We start from the raw sequence: 26,790 nt of genomic DNA, 5'->3' as shown, positions 1-26,790 counted from the left end.
AAGTTTAAGAAAAAACTAAATCACGGAAGAGATCCTGCAGCCCTAGTTTGGAAAGTTTTTTTGGGGGGTCTCAAAGCAGAGGAGATAGACGAGAAAAGAAACACAACATTGGGCACATTTGAACTGTTCGCTTGACCTGTAGGAAGTATATGGTGAGTTATATATTTTGTTCATGCTTTATTGAAGACGTTTTGCACTGTAAACTTGCTTAAATCATAACGCTTATGCCACGTTTTAGATACACCCTTGCAGGAACTGTCTCGTGAAACTCTAAGGGACAGTGCCAATGACGACGCTGTTGGAGACTTCAAGAAATACTTTTTTCTTTTATGTAGCAGATAACGTTTGATTTAAAAACAGAAAAAACGATTTAACTACATGTCAATAGTGCATTATTTATCATAAACGCATAGCCATTCTTGAACAGTCATAGCGTGTGCACTCTCAACCAAAACATTGCTGATAAGTGTGCCTCTTTTGTAAAACGGATCGATGAGCTGTCATTTAGCCTACCATGAGCCATATGAGCCTGTTTGGTTTGTACAACTGGCCTAAAATGTATGGACTATCTAAAGAACATATTAAACCTACACTGTAAAGGGGTTACCAGGCAGCTCCATGGCAAGTCCAATTCTGTATTTCATATTACAGTACGGTACACCTACTGTAATATGGTATCAAAGCAAGCACTTTGTAATGACACACAGTACATGTCTGTATTATACTGTAAAAAAGGATGAATTAAATTAGTTGAAGGGAAGGATTTGTATTTCACAGTATTTTACTGTAATTATAAGGGATTGGTGCAAGCAGTTTGGCTGCTAGGTAAAGTGTTTACAAACATAGCATATTAATGAGTTTTATATGACTTGCACTTCTAGAGGCCTTAACAAAGGTTTCCAAACTGTCAGTGACTACAGGGCAAGACAGACCAAAAGGACATGGCAAAATGCTCAACCATTAAAGGTTTAAGACTTGCTGCCACTCCAATCAACCTGGTCTCAGAGCATTTTGTATTATTCTGTATGTAAATCCGAGACATTCCATTTAGTATGATATCTTACGTTTCGTATGGTATGCATTAATTTGTGGAATTCCATCACCCATTTCTTATGATATGTTACGAATTACAATCGTATTATGTGTTAGAAATTTGCAAAACGTACAATATTTTAGGAATTTGCAAAACGTACAAAATGTTACGAATTTGCAAAACGTATGAAATGTTACTAATTCTAGCTAGGTTGCTAGGTTAGAGGTTAGGGTTAAGTTTAGGAGTTAGGTTAAAGGGTTAAGGTTAGGTTTAGGGGAAGGGTTAGCTAAAAGGGTTAAGGTTAGGGAAGAGTTAGCTAAAATGGTTAAGGTTAGGGTTAGGGGAAGGGTTATCTAACATGCTAAGTAATTGCAAATTAGCTAAAAAGTAGTAAGTATTTGAAAAGTTGCAAATTAGCTAAAATGCTAAAGTTGTCTGTAATGAGATTCGAACTCGCAACCTTTGGGTTGCTAGAAGTTTGCATTATATGCCCACTCAACCACTCTACTTTAATTTTTGCCTTTAGTAACCATCTGTCTTATGTAACCATACCAAACGTAACATAGCATACTAATTTGAGTGTCTCAAATTTACATTTACTATGTTACGTCTAGTTTATGAGACCGGGCTGCTCCAATCTCTCACCTATGTTTAATTGATGGGGCACTATAACCACATATGAGTTAAATTGGTACAGCATTCTCACTCTCACTCACTCATGCAACAAATATAGCCTCTTACAAGGCATGCCTCAAAATATGTTAATGAGCAAGAAATAACAATACCATGCACCCACTAGTGGTCAAAAGGTTTTTGGCTTTCCAGTATGGTGGGGTGGAAATACAGTACAATTCGAAATACAGCAAATATTTCCCCACCCACAACATTTTCACACAATACACCATAATTTACAGTATGCTGCAGTAAAAAAATTCAGAAAATTTTACTATTGATAATACATAAAATTACAGTATAATTTACAGTTTTCTGTTACAGTGTAGGCGTAAAGGTGAAAATTGCGCATTGCGCCTTTATCGTCTGTCATAGCCTACATACTACAACCTATTTCCTATAAGAACACCCACAATGATAATAAATAAAAACCTGTGTCAGCAACCATAGCTCAAGGCACTCTTCAACTGTCTCAGCATTCTCATTCTTAGATTGGTGCACCATTGATGTTCAAGCTGTTGGCACACCGTTTGGCATTTGTTAACACCTTTGTGTGTATGTGTTAGCATGAAATCAGCATTTTTTTTGTAAACCTACGTGATAAATTAGATGAGCGGCACTGCAAGCCTGTTCGGTGCAGTATATAGCCACAACCTAACTTGTTCCTCTCTTAATATTTCATGCCACGCGAGCGGTAGTATTGTCATTACTCAGCGCACATACAGTATCACATTCACGCATTTGGAAACGCAACACTCAATCTACTTTGGGCTCTGGAGTGAAACGGGAAACCTCTGGGTGTCTATATTTAATTATTTGCTGAGTTGTTTTTTTGCCTTTTGCTCCACATAATAGTTGGTGTGTGTCGGAACTGAGGCGGGGTCAGAGCTGTCCTTGTGACGTTGGCTAAGTAATAGAAGCCCTGTGTTCATTAGTTTGGAAATGAGGTTGACTGTCACTGACCCTGACTGCGAGAAGGCATAGCCAGGTTGCAGCCAGGCCACCAAGTAAATAATACATGTAAGAATAGGACAGAAATGGAAATGCAAGAATAGTGACTGTGGGTTTTGTTGTAAAGAGTTTGAGGATTACCAGGGAATGACGGGTAATTGTGGTTCATGTAGGCCAACAGCAGGGCGTACTTATCAATGTTTCTCCTTGGGCTTCACCTTTTCGTTGGAGCCATATTTTGATTTTGCATGTCAATTCATTGTGCAATTAAAAACAATCTAACTGTAAAACCTTTTCAACTTCAATAAATCAGAAAGAATATATGTTTATCCAAACAGCCTACTCCAATGCCTCAATTCTATAAAAACCCAGAGAGTAGCTACTACACTCTCATTGGAGTTTTACCCTTATCAATTGCCTCTTTTCAATCACATAGATGGTAGGCCTATATATAACCACATAATAACACCTCTCTTCGGTAATTGGTATAACTCAATTTATGGTGTTACTGTAGCTTTAGCAACAGTAAAGAGTGTTAGAACCACTGGGTCAGACTTAGTACCGGTTGCGGTTGACAGTAAGTCTTGGAGCTTGTCAGAGTGGACAATGAAAGTGTAGCTTTTAATATGCTGCCCTCGCTCAGCATAATTAGGCTAATACCCATGTTTCCTAATTGGCTATAGGATGTGGTGATTGCACTAGGAGAAAGAGGGGTTGGAGGAGAGGGGGGAAGAAGATGATGAGAGGGGGTGCTGAAGTGTGACATGTTTCTTTAAGATGGCAGATTAATTTATCTTCTCAAAAGCCCCCTCAGATTTCCAACAACAGATTTAACAAGAGAAAGTATATTGTAAAAAGCTATAAGGTACACTGTAACGGAAAACTGTAAATTATACGGTAATTTGGGGAATTATCAACTATAAAATACTCTAAAACATTTTACTGCAGTATACTGTAAATGATGGTGCATTGTGGAAAAATGTTGTGGGCGGGCAAAGAATTCCTGTATTTCGAATGTTACTGTAATTCCACCCCACAGAATACAGTACTGTACCGTATTTTTGTAGCTCCAAAAACCTTTTGACCACTAGTGGGTGCATGGTATTGTTGTTTCTGGCTCATTAACATATTTTGAGGCGTGCCTTGTAAGAGCCTATATTGCACCCGTGAGTGAGAATGCTGTATCAATTTAACTCCTATGTGGTTATAGTGCCCCATCATTTTCTATAGGAGGCAGACTGGAGTGGCAGCAAGTCTTAAACATTAAATAGTTGAGCATTTTGCCATGTCCTTTTGGTCTGTTTTGCCCTGTAGGCCCTGCGATTTGGAAGCCTTTGTTAAGACCTCTAGAAATGCAAGTGATATAAAACATCAAATATTCAGTAATATACTGTAATGTGTAAGCACTTAGGATCTAATCTGCTTGCACCAATCCCTTGTATTTATAGTAAAATACAAACCCCTCCCCTCAATACATTTAATTAATCCATCCATTCATTCATTCCGATTACGGTAGCATTTACTTTTTTACAGTATAATACAGTGAATTTTACAGTATTCTACTGTGTATCATTACACAGGACTTGCTTTGATACCGTATCTGTATTACAGTAGGTGTACTGTAATATGAAGTACAGATTTTTACTTGCCACCAAGCTGCCTGTAAACTACTGTCAAATTCACAGTAACCCCTTTACAGTGTATGCTTTTTATTGGCAGATATGTGTGTCTACTTTGTGTCCTACATTTAAATACTAAAGTTGACAAATTAGTGAGGTTGGTTAATTACACAAGCTAACATCTCCCTTCACCGTTTTGGGGCAAACTAGCTTGGAGCAGAGTTGGCCTGCAAATTCCTATCCTGTTTAACTGATCTCCACTGACAGAAATGATTGGAATTCCTGCATGGATGTGTCACTCACTGGCATGCATTGTATTTTGTGCTCTGTGTGAGGGCCATCTTACACATACGGCTGTCTATTGTGAGTAATAGGACATGTATGCACACATGAGTGTAAGTCGCTTTGGATAAAAGCGTCTGCTAAATGGCATATTATTACATATCACGCATATCTCATGTAATCAGTCCAACACTCATGGGCTATATTACATACAGTACCAGTCAAAAGTTTGGACACACCTACTCATTCCAGGGTTTTTCTTTATTTTTTACTATTTTCTACATTGTAGAATAATAGTGAAGACATCAAAACTATGACATAACACATATGGAATCAGGTAGTAAATAAAAAAGTGTTAAATTAAAATATATTTTATATTTGAGATTTTTCAAAGTAGCCACCCTTTGCCTCGATGACAGCTTTGCACATTCTTGGCATTCTCTCAACCAGCTTCATGAGGTAGTCACCTGGAATGTATTTCAATTAACAGGTGTGCCTTGTTAAAAGTTAATTTGTGGAATTTATTTCCTTCTTAGTGTGTTTGAGCCAATCAGTTGTGTTGTCACAAGGTATGGGTGGTATACAGAAGATAGCCCTATTTGGTAAAAGACAAAGTCCATATTATGGCAAGAACAGCTCAAATAAGCAAAGAGAAATGACAGTCCATCATTACTTTAAGACATAAAGGTCAGTCAATCCGGAAAATGTCAATGACTTCGAAAGTTTCTTCAAGTGCAGTTGCAAAAACCATCAAGCGCTATGATGAAACTGGCTCTCATGGGGACCGCCACAGGAAAGGAAGACCCAGAGTTACCTCTGCTGCAGAGAATATGTTCATTAGAGTTAGCTGCACCTCAGATTGCAGCCCAAATGCTTCACAGAGTTCAAGTAACAGACACATCTCAACATCAACTGTTCAGAGGAGACTGTGTGAATCAGGCCTTCATGGTCGATTTGCTGCGAAGAAACCACTACTAAAGGACACCAATAAAAAGAAGAGACCTGCTTAGGCCAAGAAACACGAGCAATGGACATTAGACCGGTGGAAATCTGTCCTTTGGTCTGATGAGTCCAAATTTGAGATTTTTGCATGGAGGAGGAGGTGTGGAGGAGGAGGTGTGGAGGAGGAGGTGTGATGGTGTGGGGGGGATTTATTTAGAATTCAAGGCACACTTAACCAGCATGGCTACGACAGCATTCTGCAGCGATACGCCATCCCATCTGGTTTGCGCTTAGTGGGGATATCATTTGTTTTTCAACAGGACAATGACCCAAAACACACCTCCAGGCTGTGTAAGGGCTATTTGACCAAGAAGGAGAGTGATGGAGTGCTGCATCAGATGACCTGGCCTCCACAATCACCCGACCTCAACCCAATTGAGATGGTTTGGGATGAGTTGGACTGCAGAGTGAAGGAAAAGCAGCCAACAAGTGCTCTGCATATGTGGGAACTCCTTCAAGACTGTTGGAAAAGCATTCCTCATGAAGCTGGTTGAGAGAATGCCAAGAGTGTGCAAAGCTGTCATCAAGGCAAAGGGTGACTACTTTGAAGAATCTCAAATATAAAATATATTTTGATTTGTTTAAAAAAAATGTGTTACTACATGATTCCATATGTGTTATTTCATAGTTTTGATGTCTTCACTATTATTCTACAATGTAGAAAATAGTAAAAAAATAAAGAAAAACCCTGGAATGAGTAGGTGTGTCCAAACTTTTGACTGGTACTGTACATACAACTGGATTACTCACATATAAACTCAGGGGCATACAGCACACACTAACACGCATGCACGCACAAACACACACACACACATACATTAACATATTCACTATGTAAAATGTCTGTCCCTCACAAAATCTTGAAATGCCTTTTGAAATCACATGAGAGTGTGTGCTGTGCATAAGGGTGTGAGGCAACAGAGAAAGAGAGATAAAGAGACAGAGCGAGACAGATAAAGAACAAAAGAGAGAGAGATAGATAGAGAGAGAGAGAGAGAGAGAGAGAGAGTGCAAGAGAGAGATAGATCAATCAATCACATTTATTTATGAAGCCCTTTTTACATCAGCAGATGTCACAAAGTGCTATACAGAAACCCAGCCTAAAACCCCAAACAGCAAGCAATAAAGATGTAGAAGCACGGTGGCTAGGAAAAACTCCATAGAAAGGCAGAAACCTAGGAAGAAACCAAGAGAGGAACCAGGCTCTGAGGGGTGGTCAGCCCCCTTCTGGCTGTGCCGGGTGGAGATTATAACAGTACAAGGCCATTAAGGCCAAACGTTCATAGATGACCAGCACGGTCAAATAATTATCACAGTGGTTGTAGAGGTTGCAACAGGTCAGTACATCAGGAGTAAATGTCACTTGGCTTTTCATAGCCGGGCATTTAGAGGTTGAAATAGCAGGTGCGGTAGAGAGAGAGAGAGAGAGAGAGTTGAAAACAGCAGGTCAGGGACAAGGTAGCACGTCCGGTGAACAGGTCAGGGTTCCATAGCCAAAGGCAGAAGAGTTGAAACTGGAGCAGCAGCATAACCAGGAGGACTGGGGACAGCAAGGAGTCATCAGGCCAGGTAGTCCTGAGGCATGGTCCTAGGGCTCAGGTCCTCCGGGAGTGGAGGGAGAGAGAAAGAAAGAAGGTAGAGAACGGGCAGGTAATCCCTGAGGTAATCTGAAGCCCTGGCCCTGTGGTGGCTTCAGTAGATCAGATGACCTATCAAAGATCAGAACTTCCATTGTGCATCACCGCTTGTCTCTCAGTCAGACTCTCTCACACCCTCTTTAGTTTATTGCACATCGCCTGTCTATCGCCTACCCTATCCTACCAAGGAGTTCCAGACTGAACACCTGAAACGACAAGCCTGTGTATCTCAAGGAGATCCATTGTTTCTTTTTCCACTGTGGTGGCCTATCTTTGTCTCCTTAAATTAGATCACGAAAATAATTACAGTGCATTCAGAAAGTATTCAGACCCCTTTCCTTTTTCCACATTTTGTTACGTTACAGCCTTATTCTAAAATAGATTAAATAAAAATGTTTCCTCATCAATCTACACACAATACCCCATAATGGCAAAGCGAAAACACATTTTTAGAAATTTTTGCAATGTATTAAAAATAAAAAGCAGAAATACCTTATTTACATAAGTATTCAGACCCTTTGCTAGGACACTCGAAATTGAGCTCAGGTGCATCCTGTTTCCATTTATCATCCTTGAGATGTTTCTACAACTTGATTGGAGTCCACCTGTGGTAAATTCAATTGATTGGACATGATTTGGAAAGGCACACACCTGTCTACAGTGGGGAAAAAAAGTATTTAGTCAGCCACCAATTGTGCAAGTTCTCCCACTTAAAAAGATGACAGAGGCCTGTAATTTTCATCATAGGTACATGTCAACTATGACAGACAAAATGAGGAACAAAAATCCAGAAAATCACATTGTAGGATTTTTTATGAATTTATTTGCAAATTATGGTGGAAAATAAGTATTTGGTCAATAACAAAAGTTTCTCAATACTTTGTTATATACCCTTTGTTGGCAATGACACAGGTCAAACGTTTTCTGTAAGTCTTCACAAGGTTTTCACACACTGTTGCTGGTATTTTGGCCCATTCCTCCATGCAGATCTCCTCTAGAGCAGTGATGTTTTTGGGGCTGTCGCTGGGCAACACGGACTTTCAACTCCCTCCAAATATTTTCTATGGGGTTGAGATCTGGAGACTGGCTACGCCACTCCAGGACCTTGAAATGCTTCTTACGAAGCCACTCCGTTGCCCGGGCGGTGTGTTTGGGATCATTGTCATGCTGAAAGACCCAGCCACGTTTCATCTTCAATGCCCTTGCTGATGGAAGGAGGTTTTCACTCAAAATCTCACGATACATGGCCCCATTCATTCTTCCCTTTACACGGATCAGTCGTCCAGCCCCAAAGCATGATGTTTCCACCCCCATGCTTCACAGTAGGTATGATGTTCTTTGGATGCAACTCAGCATTCTTTGTCCTCCAAACACGACGAGTTGAGTTTTTACCAAAAAGTTATATTTTGGTTTCATCTGACCATATGACATTCTCCCAATCCTCTTCTGGATCATCCAAATGCACTCTAGCAAACTTCAGACGGGCCTGGAAATGTACTGGCTTAAGCAGGGGGACACGTCTGGCACTGCAGGATTTGAGTTCCCGGCGGCGTAGTGTGTTACTGATTGTAGGCTTTGTTACTTTGGTCCCAGCTCTCTGCAGGTCATTCACTAGGTCCCCCCGTGTGGTTCTGGGATTTTTGCTCACCGTTCTTGTGATCATTTTGACCCCACGGGGTGAGATCCTGCGTGGAGCCCCAGATCGAGGGAGATTATCAGTGGTCTTGTATGTCTTCAATTTCCTAATAATTGCTCCCACAATCAATCAATCAATCAATTTTATTTTATATAGCCCTTCGTACATCAGCTAATATCTCGAAGTGCTGTACAGAAACCCAGCCTAAAACCCCAAACAGCTAGTAATGCAGGTGTAGAAGCACGGTGGCTAGGAAAAACTCCCTAGAAAGGCCAAAACCTAGGAAGAAACCTAGAGAGGAACCAGGCTATGAGGGGTGGCCAGTCCTCTTCTGGCTGTGCCGGGTGGAGATTATAACAGAACCATGCCAAGATGTTCAAAAATGTTCATAAGTGACAAGCATGGTCAAATAATAATCAGGAATAAATCTCAGTTGGCTTTTCATAGCCGATCATTAAGAGTTGAAAACAGCAGGTCTGGGACAGGTAGGGGTTCCATAACCGCAGGCAGAACAGTTGAAACTGGAATAGCAGCAAGGCCAGGCGGACTGGGGACAGCAAGGAGTCACCACGGCCGGTAGTCCCGACGTATGGTCCTAGGGCTCAGGTCTCTCAGTTGGCTTTTCATAGCCGATCATTAAGAGTTGAAAACAGCAGGTCTGGGACAGGTAGGGGTTTCGTAACCGCAGGCAGAACAGTTGAAACTGGAATAGCAGCAAGGCCAGGCGGACTGGGGACAGCAAGGTGTCAGCATGCCCGGTAGTCCTGACGTATGGTCCTAGGGCTCAGGTTCTCAGAGAGAAAGAGAGAATGAGAGAATTAGAGAGAGCATACTTAAATTCACACAGGACACTGGATAAGACAGGAGAAGTACTCCAGGTATAACCAACTAACCCCAGCCCCCCGACACATAAACTACTGCAGCATAAATACTGGAGGCTGAGACAGGAGCGGTCCGGAGACACTGTGGCCCCATCCGAAGAAACCCCGGACAGGGCCAAACAGGAAGGATATAACCCCACCCACTCTGCCAAAGCACAGCCCCCGCACCACTAGAGGGATATCCTCAACCACCAACTTACAATCCTGAGACAAGGCCGAGTATAGCCCACAGAGGTCTCCACCACAGCACAAACCAAGGGGGGGCGCCAACCCAGACAGGAAGATCACGTCAGTAACTCAACCCACTCAAGTGACGCACCCCTCCTAGGGACGGCATGAAAGAGCACCAGCAAGCCAGTGACTCAGCCCCTGTAACAGGGTTAGAGGCAGAGAACCCCAGTGGAGAGAGGGGAACCGGCCTGGCAGAGACAGCAAGGGCTGTTCGTTGCTCCAGAGCCTTTCCGTTCACCTTCACACTCCTGGGCCAGACTACACTCAATCATATGACCTACTGAAGAGATAAGTCTTCAGTAAAGACTTAAAGGTTGAGACCGAGTCTGCGTCTCTCACATGGGTAGGCAGACTGTTCCATAAAAATGGAGATCTATAGGAGAAAGCCCTGCCTCCCGCTGTTTGCTTAGAAATTCTAGGGACAATTAGGAGGCCTGCGTCTTGTGACCGTAGCGTACGTATTGGTATGTACGGCAGGACCAACTCGGAAAGATAGGTAGGAGCAAGCCCATGTAACGCTTTATAGGTTAACAGTAAAACCTTGAAATCAGCCCTTGCCTTAACAGGAAGCCAGTGTAGGGAAGCTAGCACTGGAGTAATATGATCAAATTTCTTGGTTCTAGTCAGGATTCTAGCAGCCGTATTTAGCACTAACTGAAGTTTATTTAGTGCTTTATCCGGGTAGCCGGAAAGTAGAGCATTGCAGTAGTCTAACCTAGAAGTAACAAATGCATGGATTAATTTTTCTGCATCATTTTTGGACAGAAAATTTCTGATTTTTGCAATGTTACGTAGATGGAAAAAAGCTGTCCTTGAAACAGTCTTGATATGTTCGTCAAAAGAGAGATCAGGGTCAAGAGTAACGCCGAGGTCCTTCACAGTTTTATTTGAGACGACTTTACAACCATCAAGATGAATTGTCAGATTTAACAGAAGATCTCTTTGTTTCTTGGGACCTAGAACAAGCATCTCTGTTTTGTCCGAGTTTAAAAGTAGAAAGTTTTCAGCCATCCACTTCCTTATGTCTGAAACACAGGCTTCTAGCGAGGGCAATTTTGGGGCTTCACCATGTTTCATTGAAATGTACAGCTGTGTGTCATCCGCATAGCAGTGAAAGTTAACATTATGTTTTCGAATAACATCCCCAAGAGGTAAAATATATAGTGAAAACAATAGTGGTCCTAAAACGGAACCTTGAGGAACACCGAAATGTACAGTTGATTTGTCGGAGGACAGACCATTCACAGAGACAAACTGATATCTTTCCGACAGGTAAGATCTAAACCAGGCCAGAACTTGTCCGTGTAGACCAATTTGGGTTTCCAGTCTCTCCAAAAGATTTGGGTTTCCAGTCTCTCCCACAGTTGATTTCTTCAAACCAAGCTGCTTACCTATTGCAGATTCAGTCTTCCCAGCCTGGTGCAGGTCTACAATTTTGTTTCTGGTGTCCTTTGACAGCTCTTTGGTCTTGGCCATAGTGGAGTTTGGAGTGTGACTGTTTGAGGTTGTGGACAGGTGTCTTTTATACTGATAACAAGTTCAAACAGGTGCCATTAATACAGGTAACGAGTGGAGGACAGAGGAGCCTCTTAAAGAAGAAGTTACAGGTCTGTGAGAGCCAGAAATCTTGCTTGTTTGTAGGTGACCAAATACTTATTTTCCACCATAATTTGCAAATAAATTCATTAAAAATCCTACAATGTGATTTTCAGGATTTCTTTTCTCAATTTGTCTGTCATAGTTGACGTGTACCTATGATGAAAATTACAGGCCTCCCTCATCTTTTTAAGTGGGAGAACTTGCACAATTGGTGGCTGACTAAATACTTTTTTCCCCCACTGTATATAAGGTCCCACAATTGACAGTGCATGTCAGAGCAAAAACCAAACCATGAGGTCGAAGGAATTGTCCGTAGAGCTCTGAGACAGGATTGTGTCGAGGCACAGATCTGGGGAAGGGTACCAAAAAATGTCTACAGCATTGAAGGTCCCCAAGATCACACAGTGGCCTCCATCATTCTTAAATAGAAGAAGTTTGGAACCACCAAGACTCTTCCTAGAGCCGGCCGCCCGGCCAAACTGAGCAATCGGGGGAGAAGGGCCTTGGTCAGGGAGGTGACCAAGAACCCGATGGTCACTCTGACAGAGCTCCAGAGTTCCTATGTGGAGATGGGAGAACCTTCCAGAAGGACAACCATCTCTGCAGCACTCCACCAATCAGGCCTTTATGGTAGAGTGGCCAGACGGAAGCCACTCCTTAATAAAAGGCACATGACAGCCCACTTGGAGTTTGCCAATGGCAGCTAAAGGACTCTCAGACCATGAGAAACAAGATTCTCTGGTCTGATGAAACCAAGATCTGGAGGAAACCTGGCACCATCCCTACGGTGAAGCATGGTGGTGGCAGCATCATGCTATGGGGATGTTTTTCAGCGACAGGGACTGGGAGACTAGTCAGGATCAGGATCGAGGGAAAGATGAACAGAGCAAAGTACAGAAAATCCTTAATGAAAACCTGCTCCAGGGCGCTCAGGACCTCAGACTGGGGTGAAGGTTCACCTTACAACAGAACAATGACCCTAAGCACACAGCAGGAGTGGCTTCGGGACAAGTCTCTGAATGTCCTTGAGTGGCCCAGCCAGAGCCCGGACTTGAACCCGATCGAACATCTCTGGAGAGACCTGAAAATAGCTGTGCAGCGACGCTCCCATCCAACCTGACAGAGCTTTAGAGGATCTGGAGAGATGAATGGGAGAAACTCCCCAAATGAGGCTGTAATCGCTGCCAAAGGTGCTTCAACAAAGGACTGAGTAAAGGGTCTGAATACTTATGTAAATGAAATATTTCTTTTTTTGCAACAACAAAAATAAAACTTTTTGCTTTGTCATTATGGGGTATTGTGTGTAGATTGATGAGGGAAAAAAACGATTAAGGTAAGGCTGTAACGTAACAAAATGTGTAAAAAGTCAAGGGGTCTGAATACTTTCCGAATGCACTCTATGTCAAATGTGCATTGCCTGTGTAACTCAATCAATATCTCACATTCTCTCTCTCTCTCTCTCTCTCTCTCTCTCTCTATCTCTCTCTCACCTGCTTCCTCTACCCCCTTTCCCCCAACCACCCTGTCAAAAAAATCTTACCACACCCTACCCCTCTATCTCGGGGCAGAGAGAGAGAGAGCAGTCATGGAGTCGGCCATTCAGACGATAGTGGGTGTCTTCCTGAAGTCAGCCAAGGGGAAGGAGAGTTTGGGAGGGAATGACTTCCAGAAGCTAGTGAAGAGCCAGCTCCACAACATCATGATGGTCAGTCAGACAGCAGCCTCCACACGCACCATGGCTGATGTCACTCAAATGAAGTTATAAACCAGCTATAAACACTACAACTTTTGGAACTCTTTGACTGAGCTATAGTTGTTAAGATTAAGATCACTTTATTTGTCAATTGTACGTCTGCTTTATCCTAACCCCTCCGGAATACACACATACAGTGGGGTCCGAAATTATTGTCACCCTTGATAAAGATGAGCAATGATGACTGTATAAAATAAATAATTAAAATGCTGAGCTGTATTGTATGCTCTAAGAAATGGGGAATTAAATCATTTTATACTAATTCAATTGCTCAGAGAAAGAGATTTTGTTTAACAAGTAATAAAATGTTTTCTCAAAAAGGTAGGGGTCAAAATTATTGACCTCTAAAGATTCTTATAAATAAAGTAGTCAAATGTTTAGTATTTGGTCCCATATTCCAATGACTACATCAAGCTTGTGACTCTTCTTGCAACCAATAAAATGTTATATATATGAGCAATACAACCATCCCAGCTCTGCAGATTTTGCTGCGAAGACACATAATCATTAGATCATTTGTTTTGGTACTGTCCATATGCAGTATGTTTTTGGTCACAGGTCCAGAAATGGCTGAAGCATTGCAACATTTACCTGGAGCTAACTCTGCAAATAGCACTGCTGGGTGATTTAATAAGTCATAGTCAATTGATCAATAATATAATAATACTCTTAGCAAAAATGTTTATCTTTAATTTACAATATGTACAACCTATGAGAATAGAAAGGTTCAGAACTGTTGTGAAACATCATAGCACAGTTGAAAAATATATGGCAAATAAAAATCAAAACTGGATGGTGTTCAGAGATAGATGGGAGGGGTTGAGTGGAGCTGAAGGATGGGACTAAAAACAAACAAAGATAACTATTGTAAAATATACTGTGTCCATAAAATGTATGTAGTATGTATAAGCTAGAAGTAGAAGCCTAAGTGTTGTTGTCGATTAGTTTACTCCAATTAGGGGAGGGGTGGTAGGGTTAGGAGAACATAATAAAGGAATACATACCCACATTTTTTAAAACTAAAAAAATATATATATATACACTGCTCAAAAAAATTAAGTGAACACTTAAACAACACATCCTAGATCTGAATGAATGAAATAATCTTATTAAATACTTTTTTCTTTACATAGTTGAATGTGCTGACAACAAAATCACACACAAATTATCAATGGAAATCAAATTCATCAACCCATGGAGGTCTGGATTTGGAGTCACCCTCAAAATTTAAGTGGAAAACCACACTACAGGCTGATCCAACTTTGATGTAATGTCCTTAAAACAAGTCAAAATGAGGCTCAGTAGAGTGTGTGGCCTCCACGTGCCTGTATGACCTCCCTACAACGCCTGGGCATGCTCCTGATGAGGTGGCGGATGGTCTCCTGAGGGATCTCCTCCCAGACCTGGACTAAAGCATCCGCCAACTCCTGGACAGTCTGTGGTGCAACGTGGCGTTGGTGGATGGAGCGAGACATGATGTCCCAGATGTGCTCAATTGGATTCAGGTCTGGGGAACGGGCGGGCCAGTCCATAGCATCAATGCCTTCCTCTTGCAGGAACTGCTGACACACTCCAGCCACATGAGGTCTAGCATTGTCTTGCATTAGGAGGAACCCAGGGCCAACCGCACCAGCATATGGTCTCACAAGGGGTCTGAGGATCTCATCTCGGTACCTAATGGCAGTCAGGCTACCTCTGGCGAGCACATGGAGGGCTGTGCGGCCCCCCAAAGAAATGCCACCCCACACCATGACTGACCCAACGCCAAACCGGTCATGCTGGAGGATGTTGCAGGCAGCAGAACGTTCTCCACGGCGTCTCCAGACTCTGTCACGTCTGTCACATGTGCTCAGTGTGAACCTGCTTTCACCTGTGAAGAGCACAGGGCGCCAGTGGCGAATTTGCCAATCTTGGTGTTCTCTGGCAAATGCCAAACGTCCTGCACGGTGTTGGGCTCTAAGCACAACCCCCACCTGTGGACGTCGGGCCCTCATACCACCCTTATGGAGTCTGTTTCTGACTGTTTGAGCAGACACATGCACATTTGTGGCCTGCTGGAGGTCATTTTGCAGGGCTCTGGCAGTGGTCCTTGCACAAAGGCGGAGGTAGCGGTCCTGCTGCTGGGTTGTTGCCCTCCTATGGCCTCCTCCACGTCTCCTGATGTACTGGCCTGTCTCCTGGTAGCGCCTCCATGCTCTGGACACTACGCTGACAGACACAGCAAACCTTCTTGCCACAGCTCGCATTGATGTGCCATCCTGGATGAGCTGCACTACCTGAGCCACTTGTGTGGGTTGTAGACTCTGTCTCATGCTACCACTAGAGTGAAAGCACCGCCAGCATTCAAAAGTGACCAAAACATCAGCCAGGAAGCATAGGAACTGAGAAGTGGTCTGTGGTCACCACCTGCAGAATCACTTCTTTATTGGGGGTGTCTTGCTAATTGCCTATAATTTCCACCTGTTGTCTATTCCATTTGCACAACAGCATGTGAAATGTATTGTCAATCAGTGTTGCTTCCTAAGTGGACAGTTTGATTTCACAGAAGTGTGATTGACTTGGAGTTACATTGTGTTTTTAAGTGTTCCCTTTATTTTTTGAGCAGTGTATATATATATATATATATATATATATATATATATATATATATATATACAGTGGGGAGAACAAGTATTTGATACACTGCCGATTTTGCAGGTTTTCCTACTTACAAAGCATGTAGAGGTCTGTAATTTTTATCATAGGTACACTTCAACTGTGAGAGACGGAATCTAAAACAAAAATCCAGAAAATCATATTGTATGAATTTTAAATAATTAATTTGCATTTTATTTCATGACATAAGTATTTGATCACCTACCAACCAGTAAGAATTCCGGCTCTCACAGACCTGTTCGTTTTTCTTTAAGAAGCCCTCCTGTTCTCCACTCATTACCTGTATTAACTGCACCTGTTTGAACTCGTTACCTGTATAAAAGACACCTGTCCACACACTCAATCAAACAGACTCCAACCTCTCCACAATGGCCAAGACCAGAGAGCTGTGTAAGGACATCATGGATAAAATTGTAGACCTGCACAAGGCTGGGATGGGCTACAGGACAATAGGCAAGCAGCTTGGTGAGAAGGCAACAACTGTTGGCGCAATTATTAGAAAATGGAAGAAGTTCAAGATGATGGTCAATCACCCTCGGTAGCGCCTCCATGCTCGGTCTGGGGCTCCATGCAAGATCTCACCTCGTGGGGCATCAATGATCATGAGGAAGGTGAGGGATCAGCCCAGAGCTACACGACAGGACCTGGTCAATGACCTGAAGAGAGCTGGGACCACAGTTTCAAAGAAAACCATTAGTAACACACTACGCCGTCATGGATTAAAATCCTGCAGCGCACGCAAGGTCCCCCTGCTCAAGCCAGCGCATGTCCAGGCCCGTCTGAAGTTTGCCAATGACCATCTGGAAGATCCAGAAGAGGAATGGGAGAAGGTCATGTGGTCTGATGAGACAAAAATAGAGCTTTTTGGTCTAAACTCCACTCGCCTTGTTTGGAGGAAGAAGATGAGTACAACCCCAAGAACACCATCCCAACCGTGAAGCATGGAGGTGGAAACATCATTCTTTGGGGATGCTTTTCTGCAAAGGGGACAGGACGACTGCACCGTATTGAGGGGAGGATGGATGGGGCCATGTATCGCGAGATCTTGGCCAACAACCTCCTTCCCTCAGTAAGAGCATTGAAGATGGATCGTGGCTGGGTCTTCCAGCATGACAACGACCCGAACCACACAGCCAGGGCAACTAAGGAGTGGCTCCGTAAGAAGCATCTCAAGGTCCTGGAGTGGCCTAGCCAATCTCCAGACCTGAACCCAATAGAACATCTTTGGAGGGAGCTGAAAGTCCGTATTGCCCCGAAACCTGAAGGATCTGGAGAAGGTCTGTATGGAGGAGTGGGCCAAAATCCCTGCTGCGGTGTGTGCAAACCTGGTCAAGACCTACAGGAAACGTATGATCTCTGTAATTGCAAACAAAGGTTTCTGTACCAAATATTATGTTCTGCTTTTCTGATGTATCAAATACTTATTTCATGCAATAAAATGCAAATTAATTACTTACAAATCATACAATGTGATTTTCTGGATTTTTGTTTTAGATTCCGTCTCTCACAGTTGAAGTGTACCTATGATAAAAATTACAGACCTCTACATGCTTTGTAAGTAGGAAAACCTGCAAAATCAGCAGTGTATCAAATACTTGTTATCCCCACTGTATATATACACTACCAATCAAAAGTTTGGACACACCTACTCATTCAAGGGTTTTTCTTTATTTTTTCTATTTTTTACATTGTAGAATAATAGTGAAGACACCAAAACTAAGAAATAACACGTGGAATCATGTAAACAAAAAAGTGTTAAACAAATTCTTCAAATAGCCATCCTTTGCCTTGATGACAGCTTTGCACACTCTTGGCATTCTCACAACCAGCTTCACCTGGAATGCTTTTCCAACAGTCTTGAAGGAGTTCCCACATATGCTGAGCACTTGTTGGCTGCTTTTCCTTCACTCTGCAGTCTGACTCATCCCAAACCATCTCAATTGGGTAAGCTGGGAGTTTTTGAGTTGTTCAGTCAGTTTCATCTTGCTAGCAATAGCATACATTCTTCGTTTAACAATGTTATCTGACAAAGGTATTGATGTGAGATTCTGTGCCTCTGCCTCCCCACACATTGTTTTCACCATATCAGTTGTGGCTGGTAATATCAAAGTCTCAGCAATAGTGTGTGGTTTCATAGCGTAGCTGGCCCAGCCATTCACCATGGGAATGATTTAAGTGCAACGGTCAAGTGCAGCCTTTCCCCATGATTGAAGGGCGCTCTCTGGTTTAATTTTATATTTTATATTTGAATAATTTTCATTTCGATTTTTCAAGTTAACCACAATACAACATATTTTGAGATACAAAGACAATATTATACTGAACAAAAATATAAACGCAACATGTAAGGTGTTGGTCCCATGTTTCATGAGTTTAAATAAAAGATCCCCGAAATGTTCCATACGCACAAAAAGCTTATTTCTCTAAAAAGTTGTGCACAGATTTGTTTACATCCCTGTTAGAGAGAATATCTCCTTTGCCAAGATAATCCACCCACCTGACAGGTGTGGCATATCAACAAGCTGATTAACCTCTTAAGGATCGGACCATTTTTTTCAATTTTCGCCTAAAATGACATACCCAAATCTAACTGCATGCAGCTCAGGACCTGAGGCAAGGATATTCTTGATACCATTTGAAAGGAAACACTTTGAAGTTTGTGGAAATGTGAAATTAATGTAGGAGAATATAACACATTAGATCTGGTAAAAGATAATACAAACAAAAAAACTTTTTTTATTTTTTTTATTTTTATTTTTTTTCATCATCTTTGAAATGCAAGAGAAAGGCCACAATATAATATTGCAGTGTGTGTGCAAAGTTTCAGATTGATCCAGTGAAGCATTGCAATAGTGGACTATTTTTTATCAAGTCTGCCCAAATGTGCCGAATTGGGCAATTGATACATGTTAAAGTACATAACTATAGAGAACATACAAAAATGATATGGTAATACAAAATGTAAGTTTACACACTCCCAGGAATGATTAGCTTATACACTAACTTTCACACATCTAGATGGCCGGGCGGGGTGGTGTGGAGCCAGAGACAGCAGGGGTTCAAACTGTAGAACCCAGTTCCCACATTTAAATATAAAAATTGATTTTATCAAACAAACTATGCTACATTTTATCTCTGGGACCTTTAGGATGACAAATCAGAGCAAGATTACTGAATGTAAGTACATTATTTACCTTCAGAGGTGAATGTATCAAGCCATTTGCCGTGAAACATTTTTTGTTGTTGTGCACTCTCCTCAAACAATTGCATGGTCTTTTTTCACTGTAATAGCTACTGTAAATTGGAAAGCGCAGTTAGATTAACAAGAAGTTAAGCTTTCTGCCCATACAAGACAAGTATATGTCCTGGAAAGTTTGCTGTTACTTACAACGGTCATGCTAATCACATTAGCGCATGTTAGCTCAACTGTCCTATATTCGGGACACCGATCCCGTAGAGGTTAAACAGCATGATCATTACACAGGTGCACCTTGTGCTGGGGACAATAAAAGTCAGTTTTGTCACACAACACAATGCCACAGATGTCTCATGTTTTGAGGGAGTGTGAAACCAGAGGATATATATATATATTTTTTTTTTTTTTTTTTTTTTGTCATTTAGCAGACGCTCTTATCCAGAGCGACTTACAGGAGATGACTGCAGGAATGTCCACCAGAGCTGTTGCCAGATAATTACATTTTAATTTCTCTACCATAAACCATAAAGTTGTTTTAGAGATTTTGGCAGTACATCCAACCGGCCTCACAACAGCAGACCACGTATAACCACGCCAGCCCAGGACCTCCACATCCGGCTACTTCACCTGCGGGATCATCTGAGACCAGCCACCCGGACAGTTGATGAAACTGAGGAGTATTTCTGTCTGTAATAAAGCCCTTTTGTTGGGAAAAAACTCATTTTGATTGGCTGGGCCTGGCTCCCCTGTGGGTGGGCCTGGCTCCCAAGAGGATGGGCCTATGCCCTCCTAGGCCCACCCATAGCTGCGTCCCTGCCCAATCATGTGAAATCCATAGATTAGGGCCTAATGAATTTATTTCAATTGACTGATTTCCTTATATGAACTGTAACTCAGTAAAATCGTAGAAATTGTTGCATGTTGCATTTATATATTTTTTCAGTATATAATATATATACAGTACCAGTCAAAAGTTTGGACACACCTACTCATTCAAGGGTTTTTCTTTATTTTTTCTATTGTAGAATAATAGTGAAGACATCAAAACTATGAAATAACCCAAAAAACAGCTTCACCTGGAATGCTTTTCCAACAGTCTTGAAGGAGTTCCCACATATGGTGAGCACTTGTTGGCTGCTTTTCCTTCACTCTGCCGTCCGACTCATCCCAAAACATCTCAATTGGGTTGAGGTCGGAGGATTGTGGAGGCCAGGTCATCTGATGCAGCACTCCATCACTCTCCTTCTTGGTCAAATAGCCCTTACACAGCCTGGAGGTGTGTTGGGTCATTGTCCTGTTGAAAAACAAATGATAGTCCCACTAAGCTCAAACCAGATGGGGTGGCGTATCGCTGCAGAATGCTGTGGTAGCCATGCTGGTTAAGTGTGCAGCAAAGCACCCCCACACCATAACACCTCCTCCTCCATGCTTTATGGTGGGAACTACACATGCGGAGATCATCCATTCACCCACACCGCGTCTCACAAAGACACAGCGGTTGGAACCAAAATTATTCAATTTGGACTCCAGACCAAAGGACAAATTTCCACCGGTCTAATGTCCATTGCTCGTGTTTCTTGGCCCAAGCAGGTCTCTTCTTCTTAATTGGTGTCCTTTAGTAGTGGTTTCTTTGCAGCAATTCGACCATGAAGGCCTGATTCACACAGTCCCCTCTAAACAGTTGATGTTGAGATGTGTCTGTGACTTGACCTCTGTGAAGCATTTATTTGGGCTGCAATTTCTGAGGCTGGTAACTCTAATGAACTTATCCTCTGCAGTAGAGGTAACTCTGGGTCTTCCATTCCTATGGCGGTCCTCATGAGAGCCAGTTTCATCATAGCGCTTGATGATTTTTGCGACAGAACTTTCAAAGTACTTTAAATGTTCCGTATTGACTGACCTTCATGTCTTAAAGTAATGATGGACTGTTGTTTCTCTTTGCTTATTTGAGCTGTTCTTGCCATAATATGGACTTGGTCTTTTACCAAATAGGGCTATCTTATGTATACCTTGTCACAACACAACTGATTGTCTCAAATGCATTAAGAAGGAAAGAAATTCCACAAATTAACTTTTAAGAAGGCACAACAGTTAATTGAAATGCATTCCAAGTGACTACCTCATGAAGCTGGTTGAGAGAATACCAAGAGTGTGCAAAGCTGTTGTCAAGACAAAGGGTGGCTATTTGAAGAATCTCAAATATTAAACATATTTTGATTTGTTTAACACTTTTTTGGTTACTACATGATTCCTTATGTGTTATTTCATAGTTTTGATGTCTTCGCTATTATTCTACAATGTAAACAATAGTAAAAATAAAGAAAAACCCTTGAATGAGTAGGTGTCCAAACCTTTGACTGGTAGCGTATATAAACTCAGCAAAAAAAGAAACGTCCTCTCACTGTAAACTGCATTTGTTTTCAGCAAACTTAACATGTGTAAATATTTGTATGAACATAACAAGATTCAACAACTGAGACATAAACCGAACAAGTTCCACAGACATGTGACTAACAGAAATTGAATAATGTGTCCCTGAACAGTCAGTATCTGGTGTGTCCACCAGCTGCATTAAGTACTGCAGTGCATCTCCTCCTCATGGACTGCACCAGATTTGCCAGTTCTTGCTGTAAGATGTTACCCCACTCTTCCACCAAGGCACCTGCAAGTTCCCGGACATTTCTGGGGGGAATGACCCTAGCCCTCACCCTCCGATCCAACAGGTCCCAGACGTGCTCAATGGGATTGAGATCCGGGCTCTTCGCTGGCCATGGCAGAACACTGACATTCCTGTCTTGCAGGAAATCACGCACAGAACGAGCAGTATGGCTGGTGGCATTGTCATGCTGGAGGGTCATGTCAGGATGAGCCTGCAGGAAGGGTACCACATGAGGGAGGAGGATGTCTTCCCTGTAACGCACAGTGTTGAGATTGCCTGCAATGACAACAAGCTCAGTCCGATGATGCTGTGACACACCACCCCAAACCATGACGGACCCTCCACCTCCAAATCGATCCCGCTCCAGAGTACAGGCCTCGGTGTGACGCTCATTCCTTTGACGATAAACGTGAATCTGACCATCACCCCTGGTGAGACAAAACTGCGACTCGTCAGTGAAGAGCACTTTTTGCCAGTCCTGTCTGGTCCAGCGACGGTGGGTTTGTGCCCATAGGCGACGTTGTTGCCGGTGATGTCTGGTGAGGACATGCCTTACAACAGGCCTACTAGCCCTCAGTCCAGCCCCTCTCAGCCTATTGCGGACAGTCTGAGCACTGATTGACAGATTGTGCGTTCCTGGTGTAACTCGGGCAGTTGTTGTTGCCATCTTGTACCTGTCCCGCAGGTGTGATGTTCGGATGTACCAATCCTGTGCAGGTGTTGTTACACGTGGTCTGCCACTGCGAGGACGATCAGCTGTCCATCCTGTCTCCCTGTAGCTCTGTCTTAGGCGTCTCACAGTACTGACATTGCAATTGTTTGCCCTGGCCACATCTGCAGTCCTCATGCCTCCTTGCAGCATGCCTAAGGCACGTTCACACAGATGAGCAGGGACCCTGGGCAACTTTCTTTTGTTTGTAAAGAGTCAGTAGAAAGGCCTCTTTAGTGTCCTAAGTTTTCATAACTGTGACCTTATTTGCCTACCGTCTGTAAGCTTTTAGTGTCTTAACGACCGTTCCACAGGTGCATGTTCATTAATTGTTTATGGTTCAATGAACAAGCATGGGAAACAGTGTTTAAATCCTTTACAATGAAGATCTGTGAAGTTATTTGGATTTCTACAAATTATCTTTGAAAGACAGGGTCCTGAAAATGGGACATTTCTTTTTTTGCTGATTTTATATATATATATAGTATATTTTAATTTTTTCAGGATTTTGGAAATTCTCCCGCGAACACATTTTCATATCAGGTGACCCACATGGGGTCGCAATCCCTAGTTTGGGAACCGCTGATGTAGTCATTGCATCCTGGGAATATGGGATCAAATACTAAACTTTTGGCCACTTTATTTATAAGAATCTTTAGGGGTGTCAATAATTTTGACCCCTACCTTTTTGAAAAAAATAATATTACTTGTTAAACAAAATCTCTTTCTCTGAGCAATTGTATTAGCATAAAATAATCAAATTTCCAAATTTTTGGGAGCGTACTATATAGCTCAGTATTATTGATTTTATATTTGCTCATATTTATCAAGGGTGTCAATAAATTCACACCCCACTGTACATATACAGGTTGGAGAAGGGGACTGCCACACTGGGCGCCCGGTAGCAGTTGTTGTGGGGGGTTAAGTGCCTTGCTCAAGGGCACAACAGCAGGCAATGGTGTCTAGGATTTAATGCCAGCTCACTTCCCGCCAGGTTTGTCCCGGGAGACCCGGGATTCAAACTGGCAACCCTCCGGAATAGGATAGGATACCCTACAGACTAACATATAAAATAGGGTGGGTTGCACAAACATGAATGAACTCTTAAACTGGGTTAAATCAAGGTCTATCGAAAGTCTTCGTCAGGGAAAAAAGAAGTGAGGGAATGCCCATTACCAGAGCTGTCATCCAGGTTAAGGCCCTGGAAATCGCCAGAGAGCTCAACATCACTGGATTTAAAGCCAGCCTCGGCTGGTGTCGTAGGATGATGCGGCGTAATGGACTGTCACTTAGACGGAGAACGAAGTTTGGCCCAACGCCTGCCGTCCAGACTTGAGAGAAGTCTACTGTGTGAATGGATCCTGCATGCATGGGATGCTATTCCCTCACAGAGCATCATCGATGGCTTTAAAAAAATGTTGCATCTCAAATGCATTGGACGGCAGCGAGGACGACGTGCTTTGGGAGGAGCCGGTGGAAGCGGAGCAGCTGGGGAGCCGATGACAGCGAGAGCTGAACACAGCGGGCAGAGGACGTGTGTGAGGGATAGAGAGACATCGGAGGAGAAGTTTGGCGAATTTTTGTTAAGTTTAGTTAAATGTGTGGCCTGTATTTTCTCTGTTATTTAAAAATGTTGCTTTATTATTGCTTGATATTAATTTTGAATTTAAAAATTTTTTTTAATTTTTTGTAAAAAGGTTCTTATATGAGTCGTCTCATATATTGACAATGTCGGTATTAATCATGATGCACAAAACAGTACTGCACCTTGTGATGTAAGGGGTCAGTTACTACTGAGGTCACCTCTGAGTCATGTCTGCCCGTCTCTGTATCTACTCTGTACCCAGGACACGGACAGCTCCGAGGCGGTGAAGAAAATGCGACAGGGCCTGGACGCCAACCAGGACGGTAAAGTCAACTTCGAGGAATACATGAACCTGGTGGGCTACCTGGCAACCTCCCTGAGCGAGCAATGCACCGCCGCTGTGGAGACGCCAGCTGAGAGTGCGGCCGCCGCACCGGAGATCGAGAGTACGCCAGCAGCAGCAGAGGTAGAGGAAGAGAAGGCAGAAGTAGAGGCACAGCCAGAGGAGGCAGAGCCAAAGGCAGCCACAGCTGTAGAGAAAGAGAAGGTTGAAGAGGCAGAATAGGTGGAAGAGGCGGAAAAGGAGGAGGAGCCAGCACCAGCAGCAGCCGAGGAGGAGAAGATAGAGGAGGCCACATAGGAATATACCACCGGTCCTGTCTGGATATTACAATACACACCAACACCAAACTGATATACATCGCACTACCCTAATACACACTACAGTACACTATACAACCCACCCTTCAAACAGGTGTGCTGTAATAACAGTATATGTTGGATCCCCACAATAACACATTTATTTTCATACACACATACATACACCCAGTATTTGGTACTAAAATACACTAGTACACACTGCAACATACTATAAACCCCAATCCATACTTTCTTGATATACTGTATATATATATACTTAGTATTACTAACATACATTACACTATAATTACTTACATTACAGCAGTATATGCTATTATATGTTGATATACTTCAAACTATATAGCACACTATACCTCATAATATGGATATATAATACATTCTGCCATGTAGTTATATTTGCATTCCTTCTCTCTCCCTTTGCCTATCTACAATGACGTAATGCAAAACTATACTACAGTACATTCCACAATGTACAGTCAAGTCAGGCCATCTCAACTTGTTCTTCTGAGAAGGTTGCTTGGCTTAATGGCTTTGCATGATGCAAGGAAGCACTGATGCATGGTTGCATGACATTTTCTACAGCAAATTCTCTAGTGTTAAATCAACACTGACAGTGTTACATTTAACACTGGTCCAGTGTCTATACGGGTCCACACTTTTCAGTGTTGAATTAACACACTGCTTAGTGTAAAGCCTTATTTGCATATTTCCCAGAGTGCCTTGCCTTTCAAGTGAAGTGTAGAGTTACCACCCATGACTGTATTTGTTAGTGACAGAAACATGGTTGTTGCGTTCATCAATTTTCAAGTCTGTGGCCTTCACCAAGTTGATCCTAAGTGAATATGTTATCATTCAAATTTAATTATTTAACACAATACAACACATATTTCATAAGGCCTTAGTTTTACCCTAATACAGTAACCTGAAACTCATGGTTTACAGGCCACATCAGGCCTGCAAGCCACATTATACTTGCTTGGGGATATCCAACATTTGGGATTTTTATTCACCTGCAACCTTCATTCAGATTGACTGCCGGGTTAAGAAGATTAAGATATGAGACTACCTAAACCATCTTAACTGGAACAACCATTTCAGTAACAGGTGCGAGAGTCCAAGTTACAGATTGGATAACATGCAAAAAACATAGATATAGAAACAATTCTAAAACTCTACCTGCAATAGAGCATGCTGGGAAATATGATAATGGTGGGCTTGGTTTTGGTTTAACACTGGTTATTAAAACCAACACTGTGATTTTTTTACACCAATGAGTGTTGATTTAACCCTTACAGAGTGAATTTGTAAGTGCTCTCTCTCTTTCTCTCTCTCTCTCTGTCTCTCTCTCTCTTTCTCTCTCTCTCTCTCTGTTCTCTTCCCTTGCAACTCTGTCATTGAATTGAAGCTCTGGCATGTTATGACAATAAACTAATTGTGTTGCTGGGGTTCTTACTTAGTTCAGACTAGTCTCTCTCTGTCTCTCTCTTTGCTTCGTGTATCTCATTTTCTGGAAGATCCAGACAGGGCAGCATCTGGAGTTTATGGACTCGTCTCCGCTACTAGCTAGCCAAGAGCCATGGATTCGGAGCTGGAAGATCAGGTGTGGTGTGTCCTAATAATGGCCTTCTGGTAAATAATTAAGGGGCCCAGGAAGGAATTAACACCAGGGGACCCTTGTGGCCCCAAGGGAGCCCGAAATAGCCCTCAAGCAGTAGGCCACTGACCCGAGAGGGCCCCTAGGGGCCCTTGAGATAGGGCCCAAGCCGTTTCTCCATGCAACCCAATCCACCGGGACCAGAACCAGGAGGAAAGGAAAACAAAACAGACACCCAAACGTTAAGAAAATTGGCTTTTATAGCCTGTTGGAGACGTCACACCTGACGTGAAAAGTCACAACAGAAACTTTACCCTTGTTTAGGTATTGTGCAGGTATTGTTTCTACGCTCTTAGAAAAAAGTTGCTATCTATAACCTAAAAGGGTTCTTCGGCTGTCCCATAGAATAACCCTTTGAAGAACCCCTTTTGGGTTC

General features: G+C 42.5%; 1 protein-coding gene across 1 annotated transcript; it reads left to right on the top strand.

Moving 5' to 3' along the window:
* On the top strand, window positions 1-25,425 carry LOC121585540 (protein S100-A16-like). The gene is made up of 3 exons (XM_041901864.1): window positions 1-152; window positions 13,112-13,248; window positions 24,363-25,425. Exons 2-3 carry the CDS (start codon window positions 13,129-13,131, stop codon window positions 24,663-24,665), a joined length of 423 nt encoding a protein of 140 aa, XP_041757798.1. The 5' UTR covers window positions 1-152; window positions 13,112-13,128; the 3' UTR covers window positions 24,666-25,425.
* Window positions 25,426-26,790: the final 1,365 nt, after the last annotated feature.

Source organism: Coregonus clupeaformis, chromosome 17 (assembly GCF_020615455.1).
Source record: "Coregonus clupeaformis isolate EN_2021a chromosome 17, ASM2061545v1, whole genome shotgun sequence".
Lineage (NCBI taxonomy): Eukaryota > Metazoa > Chordata > Actinopteri > Salmoniformes > Salmonidae > Coregonus > Coregonus clupeaformis.
The sequence above is the reverse complement of the archived record's forward strand: the minus strand, read 5'-3'. Positions and strand labels throughout refer to the sequence as shown.

Coding starts and splice junctions, on each gene's coding strand:
- LOC121585540 (XM_041901864.1), top strand. CDS start 13,129: ATGGAGTCGGCCATTCAGACGATAGTGGGTGTCTTCCTGAAGTCAGCC. Junction 13,249..24,362: donor AGCTCCACAACATCATGATG/GTCAGTCAGACA, acceptor CTCTGTACCCAG/GACACGGACAGCTCCGAGGC.